The sequence below is a fragment of the Oncorhynchus mykiss genome, chromosome 6 (assembly GCF_013265735.2).
Source record: "Oncorhynchus mykiss isolate Arlee chromosome 6, USDA_OmykA_1.1, whole genome shotgun sequence".
Lineage (NCBI taxonomy): Eukaryota > Metazoa > Chordata > Actinopteri > Salmoniformes > Salmonidae > Oncorhynchus > Oncorhynchus mykiss.
This window is the reverse complement of record NC_048570.1, coordinates 9781134-9796022: the sequence shown is the minus strand read 5'-3', so window position 1 is coordinate 9796022 and position 14889 is coordinate 9781134. Positions and strand designations below refer to the sequence as shown.

At 45.8% G+C, this 14889-nt stretch overlaps 1 protein-coding gene across 2 annotated transcripts in view; it reads left to right on the top strand.

Annotated features, from left to right (window-relative positions):
- Window positions 1-14889, top strand: part of si:ch73-72b7.1 (netrin receptor UNC5C) — a 313017-nt gene that overhangs the window by 161485 nt on the left and 136643 nt on the right. For both annotated transcript variants that reach the window (XM_036979369.1, XM_036979368.1), the window contains exon 3: window positions 9001-9144. In XM_036979369.1, the coding sequence (XP_036835264.1) occupies window positions 9001-9144 (144 nt within the window). The remainder of the gene's footprint in view (window positions 1-9000; window positions 9145-14889) is intronic.

Genomic DNA, 14889 nt, shown 5'->3' with positions numbered 1-14889 from the left:
TCTCATTCTCTGTTACTCCACCCCCTGGCTCCTCTCATTCTCTGTTACTCCACCCCCTGGCTCCTCTCATTCTCTGTTACTACACCCCCTGGCTCCTCTCATTCTCTGTTACTCCACTCCCTGGCTCCTCTCATTCTCTGTTACTCCACCCCCTGGTTCCTCTTATTCTCTGTTACTCCACCCCCTGGTTCCTCTCATTCTCTGTTACTCCACCCCCTGGCTCCTCTCATTCTCTGTTACTCCACCCCCTGGTTCCTCTCATTCTCTGTTACTCCACCCCCTGGCTCCTCTCATTCTCTGTTACTCCACCCCCTGGTTCCTCTCATTCTCTGTTACTCCACCCCCTGGCTCCTCTCATTCTCTGTTACTCCACCCCCTGGCTCCTCTCATTCTCTGTTACTCCACCCCCTGGTTCCTCTCATTCTCTGTTACTCCACCCCCTGGTTCCTCTCATTCTCTCTTACTCCACCCCCTGGTTTCTCTCATTCTCTGTTACTCCACCCCCTGGCTCCTCTCATTCTCTGTTACTCCACCCCCTGGCTCCTCTCATTCTCTGTTACTCCACCCCCTGGCTCCTCTCATTCTCTGTTACTCCACCCCCTGGTTCCTCTCATTCTCTGTTACTCCACCCCCTGGCTCCTCTCATTCTCTGTTACTCCACCCCCTGGTTCCTCTCATTCTCTGTTACTCCACCCCCTGGCTCCTCTCATTCTCTGTTACTCCACCCCCTGGCTCCTCTCATTCTCTGTTACTCCACCCCCTGGTTCCTCTCATTCTCTGTTACTCCACCCCCTGGTTCCTCTCATTCTCTCTTACTCCACCCCCTGGTTTCTCTCATTCTCTGTTACTCCACCCCCTGGCTCCTCTCATTCTCTGTTACTCCACCCCCTGGCTCCTCTCATTCTCTGTTACTCCACCCCCTGGCTCCTCTCTCTTACTCATGTCGGCCACGGAGAATGAGAGCCCACAGTCCTCGGGAGCTGTCCATGTCGGTAACACTGTGTTTCCCTCGAAGCGGGCGAAGAAGGTGTTTAGCTTGTCCGAGAGGAAGACGTTGGTGTCTGCGATGTGGTTGGTTTTCCCTTTATAATCCGTGATAGTCTATAGATCCTGCCACGTACGTCTCGTGTCTGAGCCGTTGAACTGGAACTTTACTTTGTCCCTATAGTGGCGTTTTTCCTGTTTGATTGCCTTACAACGGGATTAACTACCCTATTTGTATTCCACCCGTATTCCCAGTCTTCTTGCCATGGATAAATGCGCACACTTTCAGTTTTGCACGAATGCTGCAATCTAACCACGGTTTTTTGTTTGGGTTTGGTTTTAATAGTCACAGTGGGAACTACTTCCCCTATACACTTCCTGATGAACTCAGTCACCATGTCAGTGTATATGTCAATGTTATTCTCAGAGTCAACCCGGAACATATCCCAGTCCGTGTTATCAAAACAGTCTTGCAGCATGGATTCCGATTGATCAGACCAGCGTGGTACAGTCCTTACCACGGTTACTTCCTGTTTGAGTTTCTGACTTCATTCTCTGTTACTCTTGGTGTGGACTTGAATAAGCATGCTCCTCTATCTGTTTCTGCTGACTGAGCGTCTCTCTTTGTCTCTCCTTCTGTCTCTCTCTGTCTCTCTATGTCTCTCTCTCTGTCTCTCTCTCTCTGTCGCTGTCTCTCTGTCTCTGTCTCTCTCTGTCTGTATCTCTCTGTCTGTCTCTCTGTCTGTCTCTCTCTGTCAATTCAATTCAATTCAAGGGGCTTTATTGGCATGGGAAACATGTGTTAACATTGCCAAAGCACGTGAGGTAGATAATATACAAAAGTGAAATAAACAATCAAAATTAACAGTAAACATTACACATACAGAAGTTTCAAAACAATAAAGACATTACAAATGTCCTATTATATATATATTATATATATATATATATATATATATATATATATATATACATACAGTGTTGTAACAATGTACAAATGGTTAAAGTCTGTCTCTCTCTCTCTGTCTCGCTCTCTCTCTCTCTGTCTCTCTGTCTCTGTCTGTATCTCTGTCTCGCTGTCTCTCTGTCTCTCTCTCTCTCTCTCTCTGTATCTCTGTTTCTGTCTCTCTGTCTCTCTGTCTTTCCCTCTCTCCCTGTCCTTCTCTCTATCAATTAAATTCATAATCTCTCTCTGTCTCTTTCTCTGTCTGTCTCGCTGTCTCTCTGTCTGTCTCTCTGTCTCTCTGTCTCTGTCTCTCTCTCTCTCTCTCTCTCTCTCTCTCTCTCTCTCTCTCTCTCTCTCTCTCTCTCTCTGTCTGTCTGTCTGTCTCTCTCTCTGTCTCTTTCTCTCTCTCTCTCTCTCTCTCTCTCTCTCTCTCTCTCTCACTCTCTCTCTCTCTCTCTGTCTCTCTCTCGCTCTCTGCTGTAGCTGGCTGTGATTGCTGAGGAGGAGATCCACAGTATCTATGTCTTCCCTCTCTCTCTCCTTTGTGTGTCCTCTCTTTGTGTCTGTGTGAGGTTCTTATAAAACAATAGTGCCAAAAGGCTCTTAAGTTCTCTCTGTTCCCTCAAGGCCCCTTTTGACCCGCTGGTGATCGTATTCAAAACATCCTTTGAGTTCGTTTACCATGGTTTCTCTCTCTGTATTCTCCAAAGAGACCTCCAGCCTTTCATTCGAAAGGGAGAGACTTCAGTTATGTCTGCGAGATGAGCTGCCTGCTCTTCTTATTTATTCATGCACACGCTGTGCAAGTGGGTAAAGAAGTGGTTGATTAGCGAGAGAAGTGGTTGAATTGTCTTTTTTGCCCATTCAAAAACGATGACTGAATTGACTGAATTCCCATGCAGTTAGAATATGCGGCAAAACCTTGATAGTGATAGATATCATCTTGAAAGCTGTGGCAAATCTATGGGGCCCTCCTCAAGTTTGTGTTTTCAGACTTAGTTTGATGTCGAGGATGTCTGTACCTGTAATGTAAAGCTCCAGTGGTTCCTGTTGGTGTTTTCAATGTTCAGAATTCAGACGTTCCCATTTGGAGATGCCAGTCAGCAATTTTCTTCTCCTGGCGTGTGTGTGTGCGTGTGCGTGTGCGAGCGAGCAGTAGAAGCACAGAAAGCCCAAACTCTCCAAACATATTGGCCTAATAAATGACTACCTGTGGAGAATACAACACATTTTAGTATTATCAGCACCATGGATATTCTCTGGGCCCGTTGTGTGTCATGGCTTTGACTGTCATGACTTCTAGGACTGTCTCTCTCTGCTCCTCTTGTTCTGTCTCTCTCTGCTCCTCTTGTTCTGTCTCTCTCTGCTCCTCTTGTTCTGTCTCTCTCTGCTCCTCTTGTTCTGTCTCTCTCTGCACCTCTTGTTCTGTCTGTCTACTGTCTCTCTCTGCTCCTCTTGTTCTGTCTCTCTCTGCTCCTCTTGTTCTGTCTCTCTCTGCTCCTCTTGTTCTGTCTCTCTCTGCTCCTCTTGTTCTGTCTCTCTCTGCTCCTCTTGTTCTGTCTCTCTCTGCTCCTCTTGTTCTGTCTCTCTCTGCTCCTCTTGTTCTGTCTCTCTCTGCTCCTCTTGTTCTGTCTGTCTACTGTCTCTCTCTGCTCCTCTTGTTCTGTCTCTCTCTGCTCCTCTTGTTCTGTCTCTCTCTGCTCCTCTTGTTCTGTCTCTCTCTGCACCTATTGTTCTGTCTGTCTACTGTCTCTCTCTGCTCCTCTTGTTCTGTCTCTCTCTGCTCCTCTTGTTCTGTCTCTCTCTGCTCCTCTTGTTCTGTCTGTCTACTGTCTCTCTCTGCTCCTCTTGTTCTGTCTGTCTACTGTCTCTCTGTGCCTCTTGTTCTGTCCGTCTACTGTCTCTCTCTGCTCCTCTTGTTCTGTCTGTCTACTGTCTCTCTCTGCTCCTCTTGTTCTGTCTGTCTACTGTCTCTCTCTGCTCCTCTTGTTCTGTCTGTCTACTGTCTCTCTCTGCTCCTCTTGTTCTGTCTCTCTCTGCTCCTCTTGTTATGTCTCTCTCTGCTCCTCTTGTTCTGTCTCTCTGCTCCTCTTGTTCTGTCTCTCTCTGCTCCTCTTGTTCTGTCTGTCTACTGTCTCTCTTTGTTCCTCTTGTTCTGTCTGTCTACTGTCTCTTGTTCTGTCTGTCTACTGTTTCTCTCTATTCCTCTTGTTCTGTCTCTCTCTGCTCCTCTTGTTCTGTCCGTCTACGGTCCATCTCTGCTCCTCTTGTTCTGTCTGTCTACTGTCTCTTGTTCTGTCTGTCTACTGTTTCTCACTGTTCCTCTTCTTCTGTCTCTCTGCTCATCTTGTTGTCTGTCTACTGTCTCTCTGTGTTCCTCTTGTTCTGTCTGTCTACTGTCTCTTGTTCTGTCTGTCTACTGTCTCTCTCTATTCATCTTGTTCTGTCTGTCTACTGTCTCTCTCTATTCATCTTGTTCTGTCTGTCTACTGTCTCTCTGTGCCTCTTGTTCTGTCCGTCTACTGTCTCTCTCTGCTCATCTTGTTCTGTCTGTCTACTGTCTCTCTCTATTCATCTTGTTCTGTCTGTCTACTGTCTCTCTGCGCCTCTTGTTCTGTCCGTCTACTGTCTCTCTCTGCTCATCTTGTTCTGTCTGTCTACTGTCTCTCTCTATTCATCTTGTTCTGTCTGTCTACTGTCTCTTGTTCTGTCTGTCTACTGTCTCTTGTTCTGTCTGTCTACTGTCTCTCTGTGCCTCTTGTTCTGTCCGTCTACTGTCTCTCTCTGCTCCTCTTGTTCTGTCTGTCTACTGTCTCTCTCTGCTCCTCTTGTTCTGTCTGTCTACTGTCTCTTGTTCTGTCTGTCTACTGTCTCTCTCTGTGCCTCTTGTTCTGTCTGTCTACTGTTTCTCTTTGTTCCTCTTGTTGTGTCTCTCTATTCCTCTTGTTCTGTCTGTCTACTGTCTCTCTTTGTTCCTCTTGTTCTGTCTGTCTACTGTCTCTTTCTGTTCCTCTTGTTCTGTCTGTCTACTGTCTCTTGTTCTGTCTGTCTACTGTCTCTCGTTCTGTCTGTCTACTGTCTCTCTCTGTGCCTCTTGTTCTGTCTGTCTACTGTCTCTCTGTGCCTCTTGTTCTGTCATTCTACTGTCCCTCTCTGTTCCTCTTGTTCTGTCTGTCTACTGTCTCTCTCTGTGTCTCTTGTTCTGTCTGTCTACGGTCTCTCTCTGTTCCTCTTGTTCTGTCTGTCTGCTGTCTCTCTGTTCCTCTTGTTCTGTCTGTCTACTGTCCCTCTCTGCTCCTCTTGTTCTGTCTGTCTACTGTCTCTCTCTGCTCCTCTTGTTCTGTTTCTCTCTGCTCCTCTTGTTATGTCTCTCTCTGCTCCTCTTGTTCTGTCTCTCTGCTCCTCTTGTTCTGTCTCTCTCTGCTCCTCTTGTTCTGTCTGTCTACTGTCTCTCTTTGTTCCTCTTGTTCTGTCTGTCTACTGTCTCTTGTTCTGTCTGTCTACTGTTTCTCTCTATTCCTCTTGTTCTGTCTCTCTCTGCTCCTCTTGTTCTGTCCGTCTACGGTCCATCTCTGCTCCTCTTGTTCTGTCTGTCTACTGTCTCTCTGTGTTCCTCTTGTTCTGTCTGTCTACTGTCTCTTGTTCTGTCTGTCTACTGTTTCTCACTGTTCCTCTTCTTCTGTCTCTCTGCTCATCTTGTTCTGTCTGTCTACTGTCTCTCTGTGTTCCTCTTGTTCTGTCTGTCTACTGTCTCTTGTTCTGTCTGTCTACTGTCTCTCTCTATTCATCTTGTTCTGTCTGTCTACTGTCTCTCTCTATTCATCTTGTTCTGTCTGTCTACTGTCTCTCTGTGCCTCTTGTTCTGTCCGTCTACTGTCTCTCTCTGCTCATCTTGTTCTGTCTGTCTACTGTCTCTCTCTATTCATCTTGTTCTGTCTGTCTACTGTCTCTCTGCGCCTCTTGTTCTGTCCGTCTACTGTCTCTCTCTGCTCATCTTGTTCTGTCTGTCTACTGTCTCTCTCTATTCATCTTGTTCTGTCTGTCTACTGTCTCTTGTTCTGTCTGTCTACTGTCTCTTGTTCTGTCTGTCTACTGTCTCTCTGTGCCTCTTGTTCTGTCCGTCTACTGTCTCTCTCTGCTCCTCTTGTTCTGTCTGTCTACTGTCTCTCTCTGCTCCTCTTGTTCTGTCTGTCTACTGTCTCTTGTTCTGTCTGTCTACTGTCTCTCTCTGTGCCTCTTGTTCTGTCTGTCTACTGTTTCTCATTGTTCCTCTTGTTGTGTCTCTCTATTCCTCTTGTTCTGTCTGTCTACTGTCTCTCTTTGTTCCTCTTGTTCTGTCTGTCTACTGTCTCTTTCTGTTCCTCTTGTTCTGTCTGTCTACTGTCTCTTGTTCTGTCTGTCTACTGTCTCTCGTTCTGTCTGTCTACTGTCTCTCTCTGTGCCTCTTGTTCTGTCTGTCTACTGTCTCTCTGTGCCTCTTGTTCTGTCATTCTACTGTCCCTCTCTGTTCCTCTTGTTCTGTCTGTCTACTGTCTCTCTCTGTGTCTCTTGTTCTGTCTGTCTACGGTCTCTCTCTGTTCCTCTTGTTCTGTCTGTCTGCTGTCTCTCTGTTCCTCTTGTTCTGTCTGTCTACTGTCCCTCTCTGCTCCTCTTGTTCTGTCTGTCTACTGTCTCTCTCTGTTCCTCTTGTTCTGTCTGTCTACTGTCCCTCTCTGCTCCTCTTGTTCTGTCTGTCTACTGTCTCTCTCTGTTCCTCTTGTTCTGTCTGTCTACTGTCTCTCTCTGCTCCTCTTGTTCTGTCTGTCTACTGTCTCTCTCTGCTCCTCTTGTTCTGTCTGTGTACTGTCTCTCTCTGTTCCTCTTGTTCTGTCTGTCTACTGTGTCTTGTTCTGTCTGTCTACTGTCCCTCTCTGTTCCTCTTGTTCTGTCTCTCTCTGTTCCTCTTGTTCTGTCTGTCTACTGTCTCTCTATTCATCTTGTTCTGTCTGTCTGTCTACTGTCTCTTGTTCTGTCTGTCTACTGCCTCTTTCTGTTCCTCTTGTTCTGTCTGTCTACTGTCTCTCTCTGTTCCCCTTGTTCTGTCTGTCTACTGTCTCTCTTTGTTCCCCTTTTTCTGTCTGTCTACTGTCTCTCTCTATTCCCCTTGTTCTGTCTGTCTACTGTCTCTCTCTGTACCAGGACATTATGTATCTCTATTATTTTCCTCTCTCCCTTCCCTGTCTCTCTCTCCCAATATTTTCTTTCTCTTCTGCTCTCTCTCCTTGTTACTTTATTTCACACACACACACACACACACACACACACACACACACACGCACACACACACACACAGTCACGCACGCACGCACACACACACACACACACACACACACACACACACACACACACACACACACAGAGTTTTACAGCACTGTTTCTCTACAGTAGGATCTCTGTGTTACACCAGTCTTCTTCCTGGCTCTTCCACCTTGACGGCTGTAGTTTGAATTTTGCATGAGCACTAAGCTGGAGCTCCGACTCCCTACCGAGGAGCCTGCCCGATTGTTATAAAGAGTCTGTGTAAATCTCCTGAACCTGAAATAAACAGCCATGTGATTTCCTCTCACTCCCTCCCTCCACATCCCTATCCCTCCCTCCACCTCCCTCTCTCTTCCTCCCTCCACCTCCCTCTCTCTCCCTCCCTCCTTCCACCTCCCTCTCCCTCCCTCCACCTCCCTCTCTCTTCCTCCCTCCACATCCCTATCCCTCCCTCCACCTCCCTCTCTCTTCCTCCCTCCACATCCCTATCCCTCCCTCCACCTTCCTCTCTCTTCCTCCCTCCACTTCCCTCTCCCTCCCTCCACCTCCCTCTCTCTTCCACCCTCCACTTCCCTCTTCCTCCTTCCACCTTCCTCTCTCTTCCTCCCCCCCTCCCTCCACCCCTCCCACCCTCCACCTCCCTCTCTTTTCCACCCTCCACCTCCCTCTCTCCCCCCCCACTCTACCTTCCTCTCTCTACCTCCCTCTCTCTTCCTCCCCCTCTTTCCCTCCCTCCCTCCACCTCCCTCTCTTTTCCTCCCTCCACCTCCCTCTCTCCCCCCCCACTCTACCTTCCTCTCTCTACCTCCCTCTCTCTTCCTCCCCCTCTTTCCCTCCCTCCCTCCACCTCCCTCTCTTTTCCTCCCTCCACCTCCCTCTCTTTCCCCCCCACTCTACCTCCCTCTCTCTACCTCCCTCTCTCTTCCTCCCCCTCTTTCCCCCCCACTCTACCTCCCTCCCTCTACCTCCCTCCCTCTACCTCCCTCTCTTTTCCTCCCTCCACCTCCCTCCCTCTCTCTTCCTCTCTCCACCTCCCTCTTTCTCCCTTCCTCCACCTTCCTCCACCTCCCTCCCTCCCTCCCTCCCTGCTCCCTCCTTCGCCCCCTGCATCTGCTACTTAAAGCCCTGGTAATTCAGTGCAGTGGTTTCAGAAGATACATGGGAAAGAGGAAGAGGAGTGGTAGCAAGGAAAGAGAAAGAACATTCTTTGAGTTTAACACTGTACTGTATTTACAGGTTTGGGTGGTCCACATGTTCTAACTATGGACATTGGCTCTTACCGCTGTTGAAGTTAAAATCAGGCTTGACATGTGTAACCAAATCGGTCCCAAAGTCTCATAATGATTTTACTGCATATTTGCAGTGCCATTCCAACTATCAATACTATCAATGCACTGCCCATATAATCTCAATGTGTAATGTAATATAATGGTCATGTATTCTCAATGTGTAATGTAATATATTGGCCATGTAATCTCAATGTGTAATGTAATATAATCGTCATGTTATCTCAATGTGTAATGTAATATATTGGCCATGTAATCTCAATGTGTAATGTAATATAATGGTCATGTATTCTCAATGTGTAATGTAATATAATTGTCATGTAATCTCAATGTGTAATGTAATATATTGGCCATGTATTCTCAATGAAGTGTATCTAAGTGCTGTATGGCCAGAGTATCCAAACAGATTTAGTGTATGTTCACTGAATATCCCTCTCAGAGAGTGTACTGTGGGTGTTGACGCCATTATCTCCCTCCCCTGTGCAGGACTGGTGGTGCGTGAGGCCAGCATCGAGATCTTTCGGCAGCAGGTAGACGAACTATTTGGGCCAGAGGACTTCTGGTGTCAGTGTGTAGCCTGGAGCTCTGCAGGAACCACCAAGAGTCGTAAAGCCCACGTACGCATCGCATGTGAGTCGCACACACACACACACACACACACACACACACACACACACACACACACACACACACACACACACACACACACACACACACGTCAGCACATTCCCCCTTGCTGAGTCTCAGCAGTGCCCTATCACACGCTGAGAGGTTTCACTGAAGGACGTAGTTTATAAGGGGGAATGGCTTGTAGAAGACGAAGCTTAAGTTTCAATCACCAGGCCAGTCTCTGAATCTCTGAATCGGAATCTGATGTACTGGGGCGGCAGGGTAGCCTAGTGGTTAGAGTGTTGGACTAGTAACCGGAAGGTTGCAATTTCAAACCCCCGAGCTGACAAGGTACAAATCTGTCATTCTGCCCCTGAACAGGCAGTTAACCCACTGTTCCTAGGCCTTCATTGAAAATAAGAATTTGTTCTTAACTGACTTGCCTAGTTAAATAAAGGTCAAATTAAAAATTTAAAAAAAAATGCAGTCCCCTCTCTGATTGGCCAGTAATAATACTGATTGTACAGTCCCCTCTCTGATTGGCCAGTAATAATACTGATCGTACAGTCCCATCTCTGATTGGCCAGTAATAACACTGATTGTACAGTCCTCTCTCTGATTGGCCAGTAATAATACTGATTTTACAGTCCCCTCTCTGATTGGCCAGTAATAATACTGATTGTACAGTCCCCTCTTTGATTGGCCAGTAATAATACTGATTGTACAGTCCCCTGAGGGCCCCTGGTCAAAAGTAGTACACTATATAAGGAATAGGTTGACATTTGGAACGTACATTGAGAGTGAAGGACCAGCACTTGAAGGAAGAAGTAAGAGTATTTGAAAGGGGTTCAGCTTCAACCGGTCAAAATGATGCCGCTAACAGAAGAGAGAGACACGTTGTTTATTTGTATCCCCATTAGCTTTTGCAGAAGAATCAGCTACTCTTCTTGGGGTCCACAAAAACATAAAACATGAAAAGTAAAACAAACACTGATACACTGACAGACAAGGATTGTCACACACATTTATAATACAACAATATTACAACATTACAACAAATTATACAAACAATATTCCTGTGTGTGTGAATGTGGTCCCAGTGCTTAGAACGTGTTTGTCTTGCTCTATAGCTGAAAAATACTGCCCTCTCCCTGGGCTTAGTGGGGTTGTCTGGAGGTCAACAGGAGAGACAGTGGTCATTGTGACGGATGGGTCACTCTGAGGCCATAAAAGTACACAGGATAGTCAAACAGATCGGATAGTTTAAGGTCTAATATAACGCAGCATTTATTCAAGTTTCATTCAGTAGTCTGGAAAGCAGGATGTCTGGGGGAGATTCCTGACGGTCTCGTAAATTCTCTACGCCGCTCTCCTCCGTCGGCATCACATGACTAGTCCTGCGAGCCCCATGAAAGGCAGGTAATGTGCTGATTTTGGCTGGGGACCGGACCGAGGTGAAACTGTTGATGGGACTGGGGCAGTTATTTACTTAGCCAGACAGTGTGTGGCCCTTTCCAAAGGAAAGAGAGAGATCAGAGAGAAAGAAGGAGAGATCAGGGAGATAGAGGGAGACAGAGAGGGAGAGAGAGAGTGAGAAGGGGATATCAGGGAAAAAGAGGGAGGGAGAGAGAAGGAGAGTTCAGGGAGAAAGAGGGAGGGAGAGAGAGAGAGAAGGAGAGTTTAGGGAGAAAGATGGAGGGAGAGAGAGAGAAGGAGAGATCAGGGAATGAGAGCGAGATCAGGGAAAAAGTGGAGAGAGGGGGCTCTGATGGCAGTAACAGTCCTGTCTCATATCCTCCATAGGGCTTCCGCACTGGGAGCTCACAGGGATGTTACAACTCACTAGGTCTGGATAAATGCTACGCCCGTTCACTTTGACTACCAGCTCTACTCACTGGGTTGCAGGTCCACAGTAGGAATGCTTGACTCTGAGTCGACACTGAAATTCTTCAGATCCGACAGAGAACTGTGAATGAAATACACATAATAATGTCATTTTTTGGAAGTTGGAGTTGGTTGTAAATTTGAAGATTCGAAGAAAGGACTTAAGGTATGATTTTAAGCAGCAACTGTAAAGTGCCTGTTTTATTCCATTCAGATGTCCTAGATTTCCCACACAGGACCTCTTTCATTCAGTCGTGTAGGAGGACAGACTGACTGTCCCTCTACTGTTGACTGGACCACACGTTCTTCCTATTTGATCATGTTAAAAATGACGAGGGCTTAGCGTGGCTTTGCCCTTGGTTAAATTTGTCCCACTGCATGTGCAAGCAAACTGTGTGGAGCGCTCCCTGAGAGCAGTCGTCGCTCAGGGTTATTTTACGGTTGGCCGTAACATCCACAGTGTCGTCAGCCTGGAACGTGACCGTGGCTCTGGCAGTCGCCCCCAAGTCGCTGTTTCTGTCTCTATCACCAGCAACAACTGTGTTGCACATGATCAGGAGTGATATCCGTCCACCCCAGGCGGATTACCTGTACTTCAAATCAAACTAAATCCTTTCTCCTGTCCTTTAAGAATCTCCACTTCAGATTCAAAATGCTTTCTGGCAGGCAACCTTGCTGAGCAAATGCATTCCCTTCCATGCAATGGAAATAAAGTGAGACCCATTTAACCCCCCCCTCCCCCTCTTTTTCCTAGCGCCAACAGGCTGTTTAATCATTGGTAAAGTAACACTTTAGGGCGATAAATAAATGTGCACTTTGTTGTTGGAAAATGGTGATCAATGTTTTAGCCATAAAAGCTCCGGGGTGGTATGTATAGTCCATACACATAATTGAGGATATTAATTGTGTCTGTGATTTGTTGTTCTTACCGTAGCAGGGCACTTAAACAGTGACTTATCGGCAGATGCTGGGAACCTTTTTCGATCTGTGATAAAGCAGAGGACGCACTGTAAGCGCAAACACACACACACAAACACACACACACACACACACACAGGGTCACAAACTCTCTTGCCGATGATTTAGCTCACCATCACATCAAGCCTTTCTCCTTCAATAGATCAGCTCTGTGGCAGGCCGTAAGCACCGGGACAAACTGAGCTCTCTTAGACCAGACATTTCAGAGGCCAGCAATTTGTTCTGTCACCACTGCTGATGCGTGTGCGTGCATAGCAATCAGGAAGCGAGGCCCTAAGGAAGCCAGCCAGTCCTGTGGGCAGTGCGTCTGCGTCTGTGTTTGTGCCTGTCTCCCCATATGTTTAGTGCTTGGTGGAGTTCTTTGGGCGTGACTGGCTTTCTCAGTGAGTTACAGTAGCAGACATACACCGACACACAGAAACACCAGCGTCTCCATCCGAGCCACTGAACCGTTCTCCAGCTGCCTAGCTACCTAGCTGCTCCAAGATAAGTGTTGAGAAATGTCTATAAAGTCCAGTGGGAACGGACGGAGAGAAGTGAGAAGAAGTGTTTGTTCTCTAATGACATCGACTATGATTCTAACGTTGTTTACCTTCAGTTCTCGGTAATGGAAAAGTGGTGTAAAAACACATGAATGTCAAACAACATGACTAAACATGGCACAAGCCTTGGGTGACTCAGACAGTGAGAAATACAGTGGGAAAACAAGGAAGGAGAAACCGCGGTAGGGCCGTGTTCCATATGGCACACTATTCTTTATACCCAGCTAACACATAACATTCTGAGAACCATATGTTTCTTAGCGCTTGGTGAGAGTGAGGTTGTCCTATGGTTATTTTGCATACAACTTTCCCACAATGGTGCAGGATTAGTTGCCTGGCTTTGGGACCTTCTCAGCACCTTTAAGGAACTTTACAAATAACCTTTATTACCTTATTAACAGAACATTTTCCTAAAAGTTCAAACATGATTACATTTCATTTCACTTTGGGTAATGTCCTAGGAACGTTCTCCAACTGGTGTGACATTGGGAATGTTCTCAAATAGTTCATCGAACGTTAAGAAACAATGTTATTCTGTGAGAATTTCAGTACCTCAGCAAAAAGTTTCCTACATGATTCTACTTAAAGTCATGTTCTCAAATTGTTCAGACAACATTAATAAACAAGGTTCCTTTGTTAGAATTTCAGTACTTCAGCAAAGGGGTTGGAACTCGTTTCTGAAAACCGGAAAATTAAGTACATTTTTTGAGGAAAAGAAAAACAGAACCTGGAACGAAAGTGATCTATACTAGTTCAAAAACAGAACCATTATTTTAAAAGCATGGGAACTGATTAATATCGTTATTTTACGTTCCAGGCATTTTTTTCAAGTACCACAATAAATTGGCAACAAAGCGCCTATTCAAGCCCTTGCTCTGTCACTCAGAAATGTCTTCCAGTGTCTGTCTGTCTGCCAGCTGAAAGTCTTTGCCAGTGTATGTACGTGTTTTGGCTACCTGCCCGTCCCCCCGCCAAGTTAGTGCCATGTCATTAGCTAGCTAGCTATGTTGTGCTAGTTAGCGGATATACTAACATTAGCTAGCTAAACATTTTGCTATGGGCTAGCACTATGCAGTATGGGTTCGTGGAAAGTGAATTAAATTGTTTCATATTGACAAACCACAGTCTACCCTTCAGATGTTACAAGTGTGATTCAGAAATTATGGAGAGAGATTTTTCTTTTTAACTAACCTAGTTTAAAAAAAGGTTAAATAAAATAAAATAAAAATGAGACAAGATCCACTTTTTCAATGCTAATTAAGGATACTATTGTTATCACATTTCATATTAGATGTATTAAAGAATGGTGTTGTTCTATTGCAGCTCTGCACACACAAGTGCTACCCTAGGGTAGGGTAGCCTAGTGGTAAGAGCGTTGGACTAGTAGCCAAAAGGTTGCAAGTTCAAATCCCCGAGCTTACATGGTACAAATCTGTCGTTCTGTCCCTAAACAGGCAGTTAACCCACTGTTCCTAGGCCGTCATTGTAAATAAGAATTTGTTCTTAACTGACTTGCCTAGTAAAATAAAAAGTGTTTTTTACTTTCGGTTTTGTACACCAGCTTCAAACAGCTGAAAATACAATATTTTTGGTGATGAAAAATACATTTCACAGTGGTTTAGATGGTACAATAATTCTGTTTTGTCACATCAATTGAAATTAGGCAAACTATTAGAATTTTTTAAACCAGGAAATGGCAGAGCGTTTCTTTGCGTATTGCACCTTTTAAGATTGGGCATATATAACACCAATTTAGTATAATTGATTTGCTGAGCGGTGTAAGAGCATGTGGGGAGAGATGGCGCTGTTCAACAGCACAAAGTTTTGTGAGGTGTTTCTGTGGCAACAGAATGTTCTAAATTAGGAACTTATAGATCAAGTTGTTACGCAACAGCAGGCCAAGGTAGAGGAGTTATTAAACCGTGTCAGCTGACATCATTTGATATTTGAGAGTGTTACGAGATGACGAAAAATGAAGATGTTTTAACGTCACATACACCAGAATGTTGTTTCTTTTACAGAGTCAGCCATAGTAGTACCAGAACCCAAGTTAGGGTGCAAGTGGCTTGCTCAAGGGCACATCAGCAGATATTTTACCTTGTCGGCTCACGGATTCAAACCAACGACCTTTTGGTTACTGGCTCAATGCTCTAACCACTAGGCTACCTGCCACCTTGTGAAAGTAAACATATAACAATAACAACAAAAGCAGCAATGTAGCTGTAACCTCTCCCTCTTCTAGAGTTACAGTGCACACGAAAATCAACACCATCCCCCATGAGCCCTTGCACCAGAATATAGACGGTGATGAACACTCCACATCCCCGAAGCAAATCGCATAGTGTGTGTCTTTACGTCTCCT